Here is an 18,033-nt window from a genome sequence, read left to right as displayed (position 1 = left end):
GCTAAGGCCAGGGGACTCCGCAAAATGCTTCCGACCAGTATGGCGGAAAAAACAATCTGAGATCATAGACGCGTGAGGGATCTTGGGTACAGTGGACGTCGCACTAGGGATAGTATTACTGGCACACCCTGTGTCGACGCCCATTTTCGAGTTTCGAAAAACAAACTGTAATACTCTGCAGCTTCCACTAGATGTCGGCCTATGCACAGCATGTGATCTAAGCAGATTCCACAAGCCTCAAATAAATATATATTTATAAAAATTCGACCATTTGACTACACACCTCATTCAACTACACATGTAGTCATATACATAGTGCATCATTAACCACTATTCGTAAATGACACTGACTACATATTGTCTATGCTATATTTTCAGATGCATGTATATATTGTATGATGGATACATCCCAAATGCATTGGACATATGATTCTGCTGAAGGATTTGCATATTATGAAAGTGTTTGCACATGTTTTTGGTCAAGATATTACAGCTTAAAGGGTTTTACCAAATACATGTTGAATTAGGAAATTGGAGTCTATTTTTGGATTTTGTGCATAAGGCTTGCACGGTTTTTGACACGAGGTTGCCAGAAACGTGTAGTCTACTTTTGGACTACGCCACTTCTGGGTTTGGCTTGGCAGTCCCAGAATTAATCTTCTGGAATTTGCTTGCAGGACTATAAATAAAATCCCAAGGAAATTAAGCCAACACTCAATCCAGGAATGCCAGAGCACGTTTTTAGCCTCTTATGTATTCAGCACTACACCGTTATATTGTACTACGCCAGAGCTTCCTTGGAAACCTCTGTATATTATCACAAAACATAAATCATGCACTGCCTCCCTATAACGGAGCCCCCAGGTTTTGGATGAACACACGTCCATACAATTATGTTAAGTTGTCTTGTATCGCGCACCGTTACCATTGGCATGGGTTGGGTAGATTAATGAGGAAGGAGGGAGATGGATAGAGGTTTAGCTTTTCTGTTGGTGTTCTAGAAGTGGGAGGACGTCTTGTGCGAGTCTGCTTTCTAGGTGTGTTTGGTCTGTGCACAATTGTGTGTTTGCGGTAGTTGGTTTCGTTGGATGTTTGCATTGTGTGTTTTTGTGCAATTAAGCTTACCCGTTAGATATTGTGTGGGTAGCGGGGAGGTTTAGTAGTTGGCGTGTCCATTTAGTTTTATTGATGGTTCCAGAGTGTGCTGTCATTGGGTTATCTTGCCTCCCCCCGCCAACCACCCATCATTGGTATCGCTGGCGGTGTCTGTTAATTATTACCAAACATTCTTCCCACTGCTGCATCCCAACCCTTTGTTGGCAACCTCTTTTTTTCCTCCATTTTCCCATCCTCTTAACTTTCTTCTTCATGCTCCTTGAAGCAGTCTGAAGTCGGGACACAATACATCATTTATGAACAAGAATCCGTGCTTTGAAACTGCTTTTTGTATTTCTCCAAAGCACCACCATCGTAGTTATAAGCCTCAATTTGCATTCGGTACTAGCTAGTGATAATTGACATGACGATTAAGAAAAGGCGTGGTTTGTGCATGTGGATAATTGAGAGGGCTAGTGATTGATTATACCTAGTTAGTAGCTTGCAACTTTTTGTGTTGCTGATTACAACAGATAAGATGTGACATTTTAATTGGTTAAACAATGAAAACAGGTTGGCTAAAACAGCAACAGTATAAAGTAAAAAAACATGATTTAAACCAAAAACAGTACAGAGCGTAAGTAACCTCCTATAAACGTTCTGTCGCCGCGATACTGTGGTTTTAGAATACTGGAGACAATTGCCTTTTCCTAGTTCACCTTCTCCCAGAATCTTAGTGCTTGTTTAAAAACGAGCCGTTTTTATTTTTGTAATGCTATATACGAAGTCCATTAATATGGAACATTGTGTGTGGCACGTGTTGTTCCAAAATGGTCTCAAATGTACTGTATGTTATGGGTGCCGTATATTATGGGCCCTAAATTGCATATCAAAGTGTTTGCAGTACAAGTGAGCTTTTTTTTCAACTCATTTATCTGTGGATTGCTGAGTTCTAAGCACAAGCTTTTTGTTCATTCGTTTCCCCAAACTCCCACCTGTCTTGGCACTTCCTGTGCCTATAAACCCATAAACCCATAAACCCATTAAGCAAAGGTTGTAAATTCCAATTCGGTCTGATTCATAGTAGCTGTAAGATGATTGGGTACTGGTAGGTCTCATCTCACATTAGTTGTAATTTTCTTACGAAATGGCAATGTAAGGGATTTTGTGCCTTTTTTTTTTAATAAATGAAGTTGTTGGCAGAAAATAGAAAACATTATTCTGAAAATAATTCCCCGCAACTTTAGTGCTCACTTACCAGCGTTTTACCCTGGGAGACCCTTACTTCCAGCCATACAAATTTAAAAGCACAGAAATTAAAGTTTGGCGCCCTCATTTAGTAAAATCAACATTTTGGAGTAGAACATTACAAGGTTTACATTATTGCTTTTACTCCTAAATTGTAAAAATAAGGACGCAATGAGCCTGGGACAAATCAAGAAAACATGTTGGCGTTTGCCAGAAGGGAAATAGTAATTTCCAGTGAGCGAATGTCCTGGTTCACTGGCAGTATCTGAGTTAATATATTGTAGGCCTGCAAAAGTCTCTACCCTCATGTTTGTAATGTTCACCATTGGCCAACCGATACCAGTCGAATCCCTTGACACCACGCTTAACCTTTAATTGCCTTGTTCTCCCTCTTGACATTAACTTTTTCAAGGATGACTTGCACATTTGCAGCTGTGTAAACCATTTTCTACATACATGTTGTTACAATGTCATGCTGATTGAGTAGAAGAGGAAGCCTTGCCCCGTCCCTAGCCCTTCGGCAGTCATTTGGAAGCTGCTCGGTTAGGAACAAGTTGTAGGAACGAAAGTATATTGTATAATTTTGTTTCCCCACTTCAAGCCTCAGACAGTGGCTTCTCGGAGCACGCCTGCCAACTAGGATTTCGTTTCTGTTTTAACTGGCAGCCAGCTGGCTCCCAAACAATGGATAGAGATCAGAAACAATCCTTCCATTCTTAAGGGTGATGGAACAAGAAACTGTCACAATGTAATAAAAAATAGTAACATTTTAAGTGATTACAATTACACTACTGCAAAATGCTTTCAGCCTATTACTGTTCAGAATCTCCCTCTGCTTTCCTCATGTGACTGGATGTTTCTCCACTATCCGGTAGGTGATAATTATGCCCTTCCGCTGAGGGGGGTATGTGAAAATCAAGTTCAACATTTTCAATTAATGATCATGGCTAAGTAGAACTTGAACCGCAGGTCCACCACTGCATGACATTGCGTGATTATAGCACATGCCAAAATAGTGGTGGTACCACATACACTCTAGCCTTATTGTGTTAAGTCATCTCGGAGGAAATGCCTTACATCGTCCTCCCACACAAGCACACAAAACATGACCCATAAGGGAGCAGAAAAGGTCAAAATAAAAAAACAAATCAAGTGGTAGCGCCGAGCAATGCAAATTCGTGCAAGTGTTTTGCCAGAATAGGTTGAAAAAAGACGATACAACCGTTAAAGAGGTATAACATTACATCACATATCATGGTGTCATATCGCATTCAATATATTGGCGTATAATTAAACCGTAGATCTTGAGTGCATCTACAATCTGATGAGGTATTGATATTAGGATAGAATACATTTTAAATTGAGAATACAATTGTCTGTCCCTTACCTAGTTACATTTTATTGACTGGGTATTAACCCCAATACACTGGGCCGAATGAAGACATTGCCATCTATTCTCTTGACGGTAAATTAATCCAATTAACTATCTGAAATTGCCTATTGCATCAGGCTTCAAAATGTGCACTAGCCATTGGCTGCTGATTGACTCTTGGCAGTAAGACATGGTATTCCGGGTGTAGGTGGAGATTTGATGGGAGTCCACGTTTTTTGTGATGGGCAAATGGATCTTGATGTAAAAATGTTTCCCCTTTGTTGCCCTATAATCTAATTCCGAAGCCAATACTATGATTAATCAAAACCTGTTTGTCCTCCAATAAATTATTACAATACGCCCAAGAGATGAATAGGAAATTAAGTGTGTTCTAATTAGATCTGCTCACAATTGTGCGTCGAACCCATTGCAATGCAACTAATAGCATTTCTATTAGCACTGTGACAGAATGTCACCTTTATTGTGGGAATAACTTAAGCTTGTGATTTTTAGTGATACAATGTGATTGATTCTGCCTTAGAGTTCTGCTGATCATGCTCACTTTCGTAATACTCCAACTCCATGCTAAGTTATAGTACACAGATGTACATCACCAGCGTCTGCCTTGCAGTGGCAACAGAACAGATTCAAAGGTCGTGTGCATTCCCAAACGTTGCTGCTGGAACCCAAAATTCCATCAGGCAGGGATGGCTTAACTGCCAACACCTTTATTTAAACATAACATATATTGCTTTTCCCCAGCATACTAGTGGCAGTTTCTACAAACTAAATACTATCCATGTCTGATTTTGATGTGCCATTATTGGATTACACAATTCTACAGCTACAAACAATTGATTTAATGTCTGCTTTGTGGCCTGAGATGTATCCATCGGTCTGGGCTGTCTGTATCCAAAACAACCATGTGGGGTTCCCACCAAAGGAGCCCTCATTGATCCCACTGAAAAGATTTTACATTTGGGCGACAGGAGCACCCCATGGGGGTTCTGTTGGGAACTGATGCCTTAAAGAGGATCCTGTAATTTTGATGGCCACCACTCAACGGGGTTCTGAATGCTGTGTTTTTATGGTTATGTTGCGATTTGTACCATGAACCACTAACCTTTTCATGGTATCAAGGTGCTGTGGGGGGGGGGGGGGGTTTGTTTGTTAGTGGGAGGGAGAGGATTAGCGCACATACGTTTTGCAGTGCCCGTGGTAGCTTCATTTGGGATGTTCTGGGTTATGTGTTAGTCTATATATATATATATATATATATATATGGAAGTTTTGTGTCTCTGTGGGGTTGCTATTTGCTGTGTCTTTCGGTTTGTATTTATTTGTTTATATAGCGCTTTTCACCAGAGCGCTGCACAATTGACTACTAGTACAACAATTGTACTAGTCGGGTTTTCTTTTTAAATAGACTTGTCTCTCTGGTATTCAACTTGGTTGTAGTTTTTACTCCACAATTGTTCCGGTTTGTTTTCTTCAGGTCTCTGAGTTGGGGTGGTGAACCGCCTTGCCGTCATTTCTTTTGGGAACGGATGAAGGGCTTTTCTGATGCAATAGCCTCTCCATTTTTGAAGTGTCTGTTCTTTCTTCGAAGTGTGGCTCGGGCCAGAGGTTTTGTGCATTCTAGTCTGGTGTCGAGGTTCTTTTGAGTTGTAGGGATTTTTAGAAGGTCCGATTGTGTTCCTATTGGTACGTGGGTCATGAAGGGTATTTAAAGTGGTCACGTCAGAGAATGTGTTTTGAGTGAAGCCTTCTGTTCTAGGGTGTGCACTGAGTGAGTGGCTCCTTCACCAATTGCAATAGTTGGATCATTGCTAGTGAGATGTTAGTGATTTAGCTGAGTTGATACTTTCTTCTTCAAACCATATATTGAAGTTTCCTAATATGATCAGATAATGTTATGGAGATGTTGGTTATGGTGTCTAAAATTTTGTGTCTGCGAAAAATGGGTTGTATGTGGGCCGTGTGTGGACGAGTAGGAATGAAAGATTGGTTTGTTGGTCGATGGCTAGGCTGAGGAGGAGTTATTCAAAGTTTGGGATGTTTATTGATGGTACTTCACTGATCTTTACGAGGTCTGTGTGCCTACCGAGGCCGCCTCCTTTTCCCTTCACTTTCCCTTCACTGTTTGCTTGTTTGGATTATGTGCAACTACCTTTTTGAATACTTCGTTAGGCAGGTTTCCGGATGTCCATTCCACCATCGCTGAGTAGGTCCTATATCTTATTTGTTGTGTTTTTAAGATCGATCTGGCGTTAAGTTGCAGTGAATCTTTTTGTTAACTGAGGTTAGTATGTCTTTTTGGGGGCAGTGCTGGTAATCATGTTTTTCTTTCCTTGTGATTCACCATTAGGTTTTGTTCTGTGAGTTGTATGGGAGATTTTCGTTGGTTCCATTTCTTCATTAAGTATTTCAAAAGGTTGTCTTTTGGGTTAATGTGTTCTTCGAAGTTGACTGTAGGTATGTGCCAGTCAAACTTGCTATCTCGCTAGTTTTTGTATGGTGTGTTGTACTCACTAGGTTTAGTTTCATTTATTCTGGCTGTCTCAAATCTGTCCCTTGTTTTCCCATCATCCTTACTTTCGTTTAGGTATTATGGATGGCTGGTTGTTGAGATTTTGTGTGTTGAAAGGTAGCACAACAGATCCAGTGTTTTTGGTCGTGTTTTTGCAAAAAGGACTTTCTTCCTGAAGCAGATTAATGTAGTTTTAAGTGTGTGTTGGTTCCTTGGCGTGGTGGTTTGAGATGATTCGTCTCTTTCCGTCTGGTTTGTTCTTCTATGGCGTTTTTCTGGTGTCTGTCTTTACTGGTGCGTGGTATTTAGAGGTTTGTTGTTGGGTAGAGTGCTTGCAGGTTGGTTGCTGGTTCCTTCTTTGGGTTAATATTTGTAAGAGGATTCAATTCAACACTACAGCTAAGTCAACGCCTAGTCTATAATACTGAATGAAAACCCTTATTGATATATCTTTATGTCCAGTTCATGCGTTCTGGATGACTACCCCTATATAACACCCCTCTCTTGGAATCCTCCTGACCCCACTGAGCCAAGAAGTAGTTCTGTTTTGCAAGTTAAAAGGTTTATTTGATAATTTAATATATATATATATATATATCACACTTTATAATAAATTAATAATTGAATAGCACACTTAATCTGATATGATAAAGATCAACAACGGAGAATCTGGCACTAGCACACTTCTTATAATCACTAATGAGTTGACATGAAATGGATAAGGTAGCACACTGGTAAATAGGAACAAAAGTATAATGTGGTAGAGGATGCTTTATGTAAGCTCAGGTGGATGCAATATTCAATGAATGCAGTACAGAAAATACTCAATATGATTTCAACCAAACAATGTAATCACTTTTCTCTGGCAATCCCCTCCCCCCCTTGATGCAAGGCAAGGAAATGGAAGGAAAACACACAGTTCTCAGAAATGCAATCAATGTAAATCAGTTCACCCCAGCAAGCTTACACTACAGAAAACAGATAGGAGTTTTGAAAACACAGGCAAAATGCTTTGATATGTGCTAGCAATGGATGAGAAATATGCTGGAAATGCTTTTAATTCCCTTTCAGAGGTTCAGGGTGAGTGGTATCTAGTTAATATTAGTCCAGGCTCACACTAGCAATGATGCAGGGATAGTTAGCTGGTTAAACGAATTTCTGGCAAATGGAAGGCAAGCAGCAGCAGTTTTTACATGTGAAGAAATTTGCAAATTGCGGTAAAATTCGCGAATGCGTGTTCCGCGATTGCGGTAAAACTATAAGGGGTAGGGATGCGGTTCTAGGTTCATAGGAAAGCCACGATTCTAAGCTTTCTAAGGAAAGTTACTGCAAGTCTCTAGCCCAAACGGTTACAGAGTTATGAGCGATTTTGTGAAGGTCGTTTTACAGATTTGAAATTTTAAACGCACACTTTTTCAGCTTTAAAAATGATGGCAGGATAACACAATTGCTAAGCTGCAGTTCTACTTAGGTTAAAAATGGATTGAATTATATTATTTTAACTAAGAGATGGGTTCTACACAGTTTTACTATGTACTCACACTATATTCTTGAGTGAAATGGGCCTCGTCACGGATCTGGTCAGGGTTTTAAACTGGACTCTGGTCTGGCCTCTGCACTTCACAGTGATCTGGGTCAGCTCTCTCTGCTGGTCTGGGTCTCTCTGGGTACAGCACTGCTTTCTCTCTGGGTCGGGTCCTGCCTTCTCTTTGGATATTTCTGTCACCGGGTTCTTGCAAAAGTTCTTGGCAAAATTCAGACGGCTCGCCCGGCTGTCTGAAGAGTTCAGTTGCAAAAATATTTTGAGGCCTGCTGACAAATACTCTTCCTGGCAGTGGCCTTTTTGGTTAAGGTTCTGAAGTCTCTGTTTATCTTGGAGTCTAAGTGTTGGCTCTTTGAAGATTGATGGAGGTAAGTATGGATTTTTCCGGCAGAGCGTCCCGCTGCAGATGGAATTGAAGGTCTCTGCCTAAGTTTCAGTGGTCCATTTATATGTTCTGCAAGTGGGTGTGTGTGTTTGGTCATAACTAAACTCGCCCCTCTCACTTGTCATTGGTCAAATTTCCATTCCCCACTTGATTGGGGAATGAACTGTGAGTCAGAGGGATGTCATTTTATGGCTTGCAGATAGGACACTCCTCTGTCAGATTGCACACATTCTATATTTGATAATAAAAGACATATTTCACAGTTACACAGTTGCTTGAAATTACATATACATGGTGTGGCTGAATTTAGCCATGTCTCTGTCCAAATCTGCTGTTTCTAAGAGCTTGCATTCAGAAATGGCACATAATTGACTTTTTAACTGATTTTTCAATTTCTGACATTGACCCAACTTTACATACATGTGCGCAGGGAGTATGGACATTAACTGATGAAGTTTCAGATTTTTAACATGCATACATTTAGAGTAATATCCACTTTTCCGCTAAAACCCCCCTGAACATACCACCGGTTCTAAAAACCTCTTAACCTGTGGGCAGAAAAATCACAAGAATTATGGTATCATTTATAAAATTTTCACATGTCCGCTCTATGAATGATACATCTTTTTAAAGTTATGTTCTGGCTCCAAAGGGGTGTGGTTTCCTCTCAGCACAAGGTAGAAATACTGGTTTATCCAGTTCTGCCAAGCCAGCTTGCTCTCACAGGCAGTGCCCCTCCCAGCTTCTGCCAAGAGGAAGCTACATTTTACGACTGCTGTAATAAAACCTTTGCCTGAGTCAGAACAGGCTTTGTTCAGAGCTCCTGTAGAGCACAGGTAATTCAATTATCAGATAGATGGCATATCCTTAGTGTGAGCAGCAAAAGGGCAGCTAGGCCTGGGAACACAGCTGTGACTCAAGTTTCACTCCTGATGGGGGTAGTTGCTAGGCAAATTGGAATCTCTTTAAGCTGTCATTTCTGTTCCCCAGTTTCTGCATTCAAATAAAACTAAACATTTTCACATATGCAGCTAGAAGGCTGATTCTAAGTTTAAAACTATGACATTTAAACAATTGCAACCTATGTGACACTCAAAAGTAGGTCACTCAGTCAATTTGAACATTTAGATTTGTAGTGTCTTTCAGTCCAAATTTACTTAAACTACTGAAATCCACAGGTCAGCCAGTCTTGTTATACACCTTCAAGTCACTTCAGAACATAACTTTACATTGGATCCACCTCTCAGTAAGTCTTTCTTTGGCTTGCTTTGGGTTCATTTATTCAGTTTTCTACAAAATCTGGTGGTTTTAAAACGCCGGCTTTTGGATAGTGGTGAGTACTGGTACTGCACCCCTTTTTGGGATTTAAGAAAATGAATTCCCAACAGTTATGGGTTTGCTTTTGGCAATCAGCATTGCCATTCCCAATGGTTTCAGACTACTGTGTGGGTAGTCCAATGGTGGTTTTAGGCAGTGTCCTTCTGTGCCCATAACATCGGCAAAAATGAGTGGCAGCCTATTCTTCATGCATTTCCCTGTGCATTTTCTGGGAAGCTCTGGCCATCATGAGGTTTTCCATGTCAGTACTGCACAGTTTTGAGGTAGGGCTCGGATGCATGGGTAAATACATCCCACATGTTTCATATTTGGTTGTCTGGATCTCAACAGATTTGCTTGTGCAGCGTATCAGTAATCTATTTGGTGCCGCCACACAGGAATCTGCAGGGAAAGAAAACGCTGCAGGGAAGGGTCCCAGGGGAGCCTGGATGCTGCCTGATTATGATATGGCAGGGATGCTGTGTGGTAGAGATTCAGTGTTGCAAGGGCATGAGGTTCAAGCGAGCACAACTTTAGTTGGTGGGGGTGTCATCTGGGTAAGGGGTCAGAGTAATCTCAGGGGCACAGCAAAGCTTCATACTGGCATCATTTAATGGCCCAGGACCTTCTGTGGTGGGCTGTCGAAGGAAATCTGTTCAAAGGGGCTCCGTTTTGGCAACCATGACCAGAGGTGACGATCGTGACAGATGCACGTCCTCGCAGGTTTGGGTTCTCATGCCAACGAGCTGACAGTCCGCGGTCGTTGGTCTCAGTCGGATTCCAGACTCCACATCAATCTGCCTTGAAGGCTTTTCTGACGTCTGTACGGGGGAAGAATGTCCTGATTATGATGGACAATACAGTGGCCATGCAGTACCTCAACAAAAAGGGGGGGACAGGGTCACTCCACTGTACAGGGAGGTGATGCAGCTCTGGTTCTGGGCCATCAAGCAGGACATTTCGATCTCAGCAGTTCATCTGGCTGGAGACGAAAATGTGGTGGCGGACGCTCTGAGCAGGCAGAGCACGGTCTCTCACGAGTGGGATCTGGCTAAGGAAGTTCTTTTGTAGATCTTTGCCCTTTGGGGAACCCCGCAAGTGGATCTCTTGGCCACCAGTGTCAACCTGAAGTGCGAAAGATTCTGCTCTCGGGAATTTCCTCCAAGAGTAGCCTTGGGGGACGCATTCGTAGTGGAGTAGTCCTTCCCACTGCTGTACGCGTTCCCTCCAGTCCCCGTCATTCTGCAGGTGTTGTGGAGGTTGCAGAGGTTTGGTTCCCGGATGATCCACATTGCTCTGGCATGGGCCAGGAGAGCGTGGTACCCAGACCTTCTAGACATGCCCATCGGCCCTCCACGTCGTCTTCCCTACCGAGACAATCTGCTCTCACAGGAGGGGGGGGGGGTCGAGTTCTCCACCCAGAGGTGAAGTCTCTCAGCCTTCATGCTTGGTATCTGAAAGGCTGAGATATAAGGATTGGGACCTCCCTGAAGACGTGATGGAGGCGTTGCTTTCGGCCAGAAGGCCCGGAACGAAATCCCTGTACCGTTGGAAGAAGTTCTGCGACTGGTGCAGGGTACAGAATGTGGATCCTTTCCAATGTTCCACAAGCGCCTGCAAGTGGGTACCATAAGGGTTACCTGGCGGCGCTGTCTATATTTAAGCGCTCGTATGAGGAATGTTCTCATTTTAAAAACCCTTTTGATATCTCAGTTTCTAAAAGTGCTAACTCCTGTGTTTCCACCGTCACCATTCCAGGTGCCGGGATGGGATATGAAGTTCCTAATGGGAGCTCCGTTTGAGCCCTTACATTCTTGTCTATTGCGACTGTTGTCCTTTATATTTTTAGTTGTGGTTACTTCTGCAAGCCGAGTGAGATGCAGGCGTGTTCCGCCAAACCACCCTTCACTGTGTTCCATAAGGACAGGGTTGTCCTTAAGGTACGGCCTTCCTTTCTTCTGAAGGTTGTGTCGGAATTCCGTCTGAGCCAGAAAATAATTCTTCCGGCATTCTATCCTCCTCCACATCCTGGTAAGTAAGAGGAGAGGCTCCTAGGTTGGATCCTAGGAGAGCTTTGAGTTTCTATCTCTCACGGATGTCCCGGGACAGAGTGGACGATCAGCTCTTTATTGGTTATGCTGAAAGGCGTTTAGGTCAGGCTGTTTCTAAGCATACCTTGTCTACATGGGTCATTTTGACTATCTCTGAATGTTATCGTTTGACGGGGGAAGGACCCTCCTGTAGGTTTACGGGCCCATTCTACTAGGGGTATGGCTGCCTCCACTGCACTAGAGGGGTGTTCCGATTCACAATATTTGCGAAGCGGCCACATGGGCCTCTGTCCATACTTTTGTGAAACATTATTCCCTTTCTTGGGCTGTGTTCTGGGAAAGTTATGCCGGTCTGGGAATCTATCCAGTCCCAGACAGGCCTCGCACAAAGACACACTGCCTCTAAAAGACAAAGGATTCTGGCAGAAGCAGTAAACTGGCACCTTTTGGAAAGCACCATCTCAAGGGATAGATCCCCCAGCGCCCCAAGTAAGGTTTCTGATGCTTTCAATATTAAAACACCTTCACCGAAAGTCCTTTGCATTGGCTGGAAGTTCACACTCGAGCTTAGTCCGGATCCCTGCACCCACACTGGAGAGATCCTGGAAGAAACTGAATGAGAAAAGATTACTGTCCAGCTACAAGTCTTGTGAGGAGACCGTGGACCTGTCGGAAAGAAGGCTTGGAAACCAACTTCTGCTGCTGCCCTGGTGAAGCCATGTCCTGTGCAATTTCTCCAGCAGTCCCGAGAAGGTGCAAGCGACCCTTGGAGTGGAGGGACATCCATTCTTGATGTCAGCTCGGAGTCCTACGGAGAAGAGCCTTCGGAAGTGCCCCAGGAAGTGCCCAGGAGTTTGGGCTACCGTGCTGCTGACGTTGCCATTCCGAGTTAAAGCCTGGAACTTGAGGGGGAGGAGGGGGTTGATCCTCTGCTTGTGCAACAAGACTTAGCTCTTCGAAATATCGTGATCCTAGCATCAATGGGACCCAATATAGGAGGGTAAAGGCTGACGGCAGCAAGAGAATCCCCTTTGCATTGCCGTACATCAGTGGCCGTTGTCCAAACCTGCTTACCTGCGTCCATTCCTGCTTAGGGTCCAACATCAATACTGGCAAGGCTGGGGATCCACCACTGGGGGCTAAAAAATGATAGTTTGTTCTGGCGTTCCCTCGGCAAGGCCTAAAGCCTCGACCAGTGTTACCGAGGTGGTCCCTTGTGGGACTAACATTCCCAAGACTTTTCACGATGGTCCCCATCAAGTGCTAATCCCATAACCAGGCCAGAGATTCAACCTGGCCTGGGGTTTTCTGAAGCAGTCACAATCGGTCAGGCTGTGCCTCTGGTACATCCGAGATCTACAGCTTAGACAAAGATTCCTGGAGTCTGGCTTCTAATTCACAGAATAAATAAATTGTGATTCCTCAGGCAATGCGGTAGGACCGTACTTGCTGGTCAACCCCCCAGAACTTACTGCCGGGCATGCCCCTTTGTGGATCTCAGGTCAGCAATAAAACACTCTTCTGTCATAGGTTGGGGCAAAACCTTGATTCCCCCCCCCAATCCCCTCCACCCCCCCTCCCTCACACCTCCCCATTTAAATGTCAGACCTCTGGTCCCTGTAAGAACAGAAGCTGCATATCCATTTTCTGGTGTTGAATGTGCTATTTAGCTCCAAGTACTCCAAGCAAGACCAAATCTATAGCTTTGTTGGTTTCATTTCAGCATAAAAGACGGCACAAAGTCGAAACCGGTTACCTCCCTAGCTGTTCAAATTTTGGAGTGAGCCACCCCGCACAACATCTGGATCATATTGGTCCATGTACCAGAAATATACAATACAGAAGCAGATCACCTATCAGTCTTCTAACGGAAGCCAATCACAAATGGGAATCCTTCTTAACCTGGGGACTCTGAAAATTAGAGCCAACTGGGTGGTGCCTTACTTGGGAGTATAGTAAAACATAGCCATCATAGTCTTATGCTGTTTTCATTACTGTGGGAAAGGCAGTGGTGGATGTGAGACAAACAGGATAGGTAGGGAGAGAAGGGCAAGATGTTGGTGCTTCCGTTTGCAATGAGTCTGGCACCCTTCTCTGGTATATTGCAATGCTTTGCATGTTACTTAAAGGCTATGACACTTTTCTTTTTTGCTTGTACAGCACTTAATGCTGCAGTAAGCCTACCTGACGTGACTGAGAAGCAGTGAAGGATTTTTTCAGGCTGCAAGCCAACATAGTTACACTAGTGCACCCAAAGATCAGCTTTGAGGAGCTTGTCAGCCAGCTAAAGTGGGGGGAATGGGAGTGAAAGTACTTCAAAATGGCCTTGCAAGAAAGCTAAATGGACACGCTTCCTACTGAGCAAAAGGGCCACTGCAGTAGTCTGAGCTTTAAAGCTGGTCCTTTTCATGCAAATGTTTTCGGACACTGGGCACTGTCTTTGGCTCGGCAGTGGCCAAGATTTTGAGCCTTCCAGAGTGCCAGGGTGGTGTCACTGTGAGCCTGGGCATGTTGAAATTGTACCCGGAAGCAGGAGGACATCACACTGTTACTTGCTCTCTTTAGCTCTAAATGGCCAGGTTCTATAAGAAATCCTTCTTAGAGTAGCCTTTTTTTCAAACCTAAAAAAAATGTGCTCATGGCTGCTATTTTTTTAGACTCTAAAAATGTGCTTCTTTACATGGGAGCAACTATCTATTTCTAGATTTCATCACAGAAAGGTCATTCCCGGGCACTCTCAAGACTGGTTTCATAGGACCTCGTTTGGAGAAAAAAAAACTAGATCCAGACGACCTGGCCAACTACCAGCCCATTACGAACCTCCCGTTTATTGGCAAAATCTTATTTGTGTAGAAATTACTTTTCAGTTAAACAACTTCACCTCCTAAATGACTATCACTCAGGGTTCCGCCCCAAGTGCCACCATTCAGGTAGAGGATGTTGCCCTCCAAATCATGGAAAATAGCTAGTCATGCCTCTTTGACCTATCTGCTGCATTAAACACGGTCGACCACTGCATCCCTCCCGTCCCTTTGCTGAGAAGATGGGGATGGGATACTATAGCACTGTCCTGAATTGGTTTACCTCCTACCTCTTGGGCAGACACCAGGCGGTCCAGATGAACCCAACCCCTCCACCCCCGCCTCCATCATTTCACCAATCCTATTTAACCTTTATATGAAGCCTCTCGCCACTCTCCTCAGAAATCCCAATACAGCCATCCACCTGAGTAAATGGCTTGCAGGCATCCCTCGTCTCCGCGATTACCTAGCTGCCACCCAATCCTGGCTGTTGACTACTTAGCTCAAACTAAGCCCATCCCTGATTGAATTTGTCCTAATCGGTCCACCCGCTAAACAACTTGTTTGACAATTACTCAATGATATGCGCCTACGATCCACAACTCTCCGACTCAGTAACATCCTTAGGCTTCACCATTGAAGCAGCCTGTCTTTCTGAAAGCACATAGCCTAGAAGGCCCAAACAGCTTTGTTCCGAATCGCCACTCCATGCAAAATCAAACCATTTATCCTGCTGCAGGACTTTTAGACCGTAATGCATGCCCTTGTGGTCTTGTACATCGATGGGGGAAATTCCCTGTTGATGGGGGCGGTGGGGTGGAGGGGGTGTTTCCATCTTCTCACTTGGGTCCCCTAAATGCAGTCCAACACGTCTTATTATGGGTACATGGAAATTTGACCCAATCACCCCCGTTTTACGCAAGCTAAATTGGCTTACTCTCCAGGTCAGTTTAATGTTCAAGAGTGCATGTGTCGTATGCAAAGCAGTCATGAGTAGCACACCAGCTTAACTGGTGGCTAAACTCCAAATATCTGTTGGCACATGCCCTTTGCGTTGCAAATTCCCCCCTGCCCACAGCTTGAATCGCAACTCGGGTGGGAAAGATAGGGAACCGCAAGCAATCTTTCTCTTGTCACACACCCACAGTGGCGGCTTGGAATGCCCTCACAATTCTCAATTTTGCACATCTTTCAAAACATGACTTTTTCAACACCAGCTCAGCAGGACTAATTCCAATAGGCCCACAAACCTCAACTCCAAGTACTGCACTACTGTGAAAAGATGCTAGATCAAACAGTGAGCCCACACTCAGGCAGCCAAATTCTTGGAAAATGTTGTTACTGCTCAGCTCCAGGAACATGTAGAAAAATGCACACTGCTTGACACCCTTCAGTCAGGTTTTCGGCCACGTCATGGTACTTGGACTGCTCTTGTAGCAGTAGACTATGCGAGTGGGCAAGAAGATTTTGCGTGCCCTAGGTGAGTGTCAGTTAGTTTTTTTGAAAACTGCCATGTTTGGGCTGTTATACAAAGCAATCCTAATCCTAGAGCAAAGTGAGCTTTGGAGGCTAAATACGGCGGATGTTATTGCAGGGGATCTGTAGATGTACTGACTGGATGGAACTATTGATAACTACTTTGCCTACATTTGTGGTTAGTTTTGTGTATTCATTGTGTAAGAGGAAGGAAAGTAAGGGCCTAAGCAGAGTGGATGGAGTAGCAGGCAGAGAAATAAACAAACTGGTTGGAAAATTGTAGTTGGTGTCCATCTCACTTTCATGGTAGCTGGTACAAAGCAATTTGGTGATGAGAGAGCATGTACAAGAGTAAGGGTTCAGCTCATAGGCTGAGCACAAGTTGCTGATGTATGCAACCAGTAGGTCACAGAACTGCTGTGTAATCCTGTACATTTTCAAGTGTTTACTCGTCTATATGATGCAGCTTCCACAATAAAATGAAATCTAGTTGTCACTGAGATTTAGATATACTAACCTAAACAGAATGGTGACACTGCAGTGTTTTACAGTAGCAATACTGCAATTATGCACTATGTAAGGAAAGTAATTGCAAGACTGTCTCTTAAAAAAATATAAAGCATACACATATTGGTCTTTCCCAGGCATGGTATAGTTGGCCCTGATTACTTCAGAGGACAAATGGGCGGAGAGAGGCCTGAGAGCAACAGGAGTGCAGGGTGAGCTGTGCTTTGATTGGACAGGGCAAGTTAAATAGCTATTTTTGTTACACAAGTGTCAATGTAATTAGAAAACCTACAGAATTGCATAGCAAATTGCTATATGACACTTCTTAGTTTACGCCTTGCACTGGCTGCCCATCAAACGCAGGATCCTAAATTCAATCCTCTGGTTTTTAAATGTGCACATAATTTTTCCCTTCAATATCTCTCAGAGAAACTGACCCGCTCTGAGCCCATGTGCTTTGTTGGTGATCCCTTCCTCTAGGTTCATCTTCGGGGGGGCGATGTGCGCTTTTCGGTTTACAGTCCATAGCCTATGGAACTCGTTGCCATTAGATATTCGTAGCATTTCGACGCTTTCCAGTTTTGGAAGACACTAAAAACCTACTTGTTTAATTGACATCATTGCAAGGTGTCTGCTGCCTGTCGGGGGCCAGTTGAACTTAATAGTCTTGAAATCTTGCAGTTTTTCTATGGCTAGCTCGTTACAAATTAGAAATTCAAAAATTCACATTGCTACGTTGCTCTCAGGCTAGGTCTATGCGTTGAACAATAAAATAACATGGGTTTACTCCTGTTTATTGTTTTTCTGAGACTTGTTTTTTAATGTACATTTCCTTTTTCTTTCATGGTGTTGTTATTGATGGTATGTAAGCAGTGAAATAAAAAATAGTCTTGTAAAGAAAACACTGATGAGAAAATACTAGAGAGCAGAGATGTGCCAATTCTTATTTTATTGCTTAAATATGTGGTATTAAATGACATAAATCTAATTGAGATTTTTCTATGTTCACCATAGATTAAGAAGAGGGATACGGTCTTCTTACCACAGCAGCCTCCCCTGGATTGAGAATGTCCTCTATTTTGCCATTTACGCCACCGGTTGTGAAGCGTCTCTTGGGTTGGAAAAAATCTGCATCTGGGTCAGGAGGAGCTGGTGGGGGAGAACAGAATGGACAAGAAGAAAAATGGTGTGAAAAAGCGGTAAAAAGTTTGGTGAAGAAACTTAAAAAAACAGGACAATTAGATGAACTGGAAAAAGCCATCACCACTCAGAACTGCAATACAAAGTGTGTTACCATCCCCAGGTAGGTGCCTGGTGGCTTCTGGGTGTCTGGTGTTCAGAGACCAGAAATATATGCTGCAAATGTTTTGAAACCATTTCCCTAATTTGGTTGAAAATGGTGGAAAAAGACACTGAATTAGTACATTTGTGGTTCCATAAACCCTGTGCTAGTCTGTTTTCGCTGTGAATAGAATAGTGTTCTTATCCTTGGTGGCAAGCACAATTTTTAAGGAGCTCCAGCAGATTTCCTTTGCTGGAGGTTGTCATCTGACTTTTTTATGCTGTCTTGAGTCACAAACGTCTTAATCGATTTTATTTTCCTTGGTCAACACTGTCAGCTGCCTATGACTGTTACTGTCCGCCAGTTCAAAAATTGTTCTCAATCATTGGACACAGTGTGACGACTCTTAAATGTTTTTGATGTTGG

The 18,033-nt window shown here is 43.4% G+C and overlaps 1 protein-coding gene across 3 annotated transcripts in view; it reads left to right on the top strand.

The window, feature by feature from the left end:
* SMAD2 (SMAD family member 2) overlaps positions 1 to 18,033 on the top strand; it is a 357,823-nt gene that overhangs the window by 39,933 nt on the left and 299,857 nt on the right. For all 3 annotated transcript variants that reach the window (XM_069626941.1, XM_069626943.1, XM_069626942.1), the window contains exon 2: positions 17,340 to 17,628. In XM_069626941.1, coding sequence (XP_069483042.1) covers positions 17,393 to 17,628 — 236 coding nt within the window. In that variant the 5' untranslated portion in view covers positions 17,340 to 17,392. The remainder of the gene's footprint in view (positions 1 to 17,339; positions 17,629 to 18,033) is intronic.

Source organism: Ambystoma mexicanum, chromosome 6p (assembly GCF_040938575.1).
Source record: "Ambystoma mexicanum isolate Mex_15411 chromosome 6p, UKY_AmexF1_1, whole genome shotgun sequence".
NCBI classification, from domain to species: Eukaryota; Metazoa; Chordata; class Amphibia; order Caudata; family Ambystomatidae; genus Ambystoma; species Ambystoma mexicanum.
This window is presented reverse-complemented; position numbering and strand designations above follow the sequence as displayed.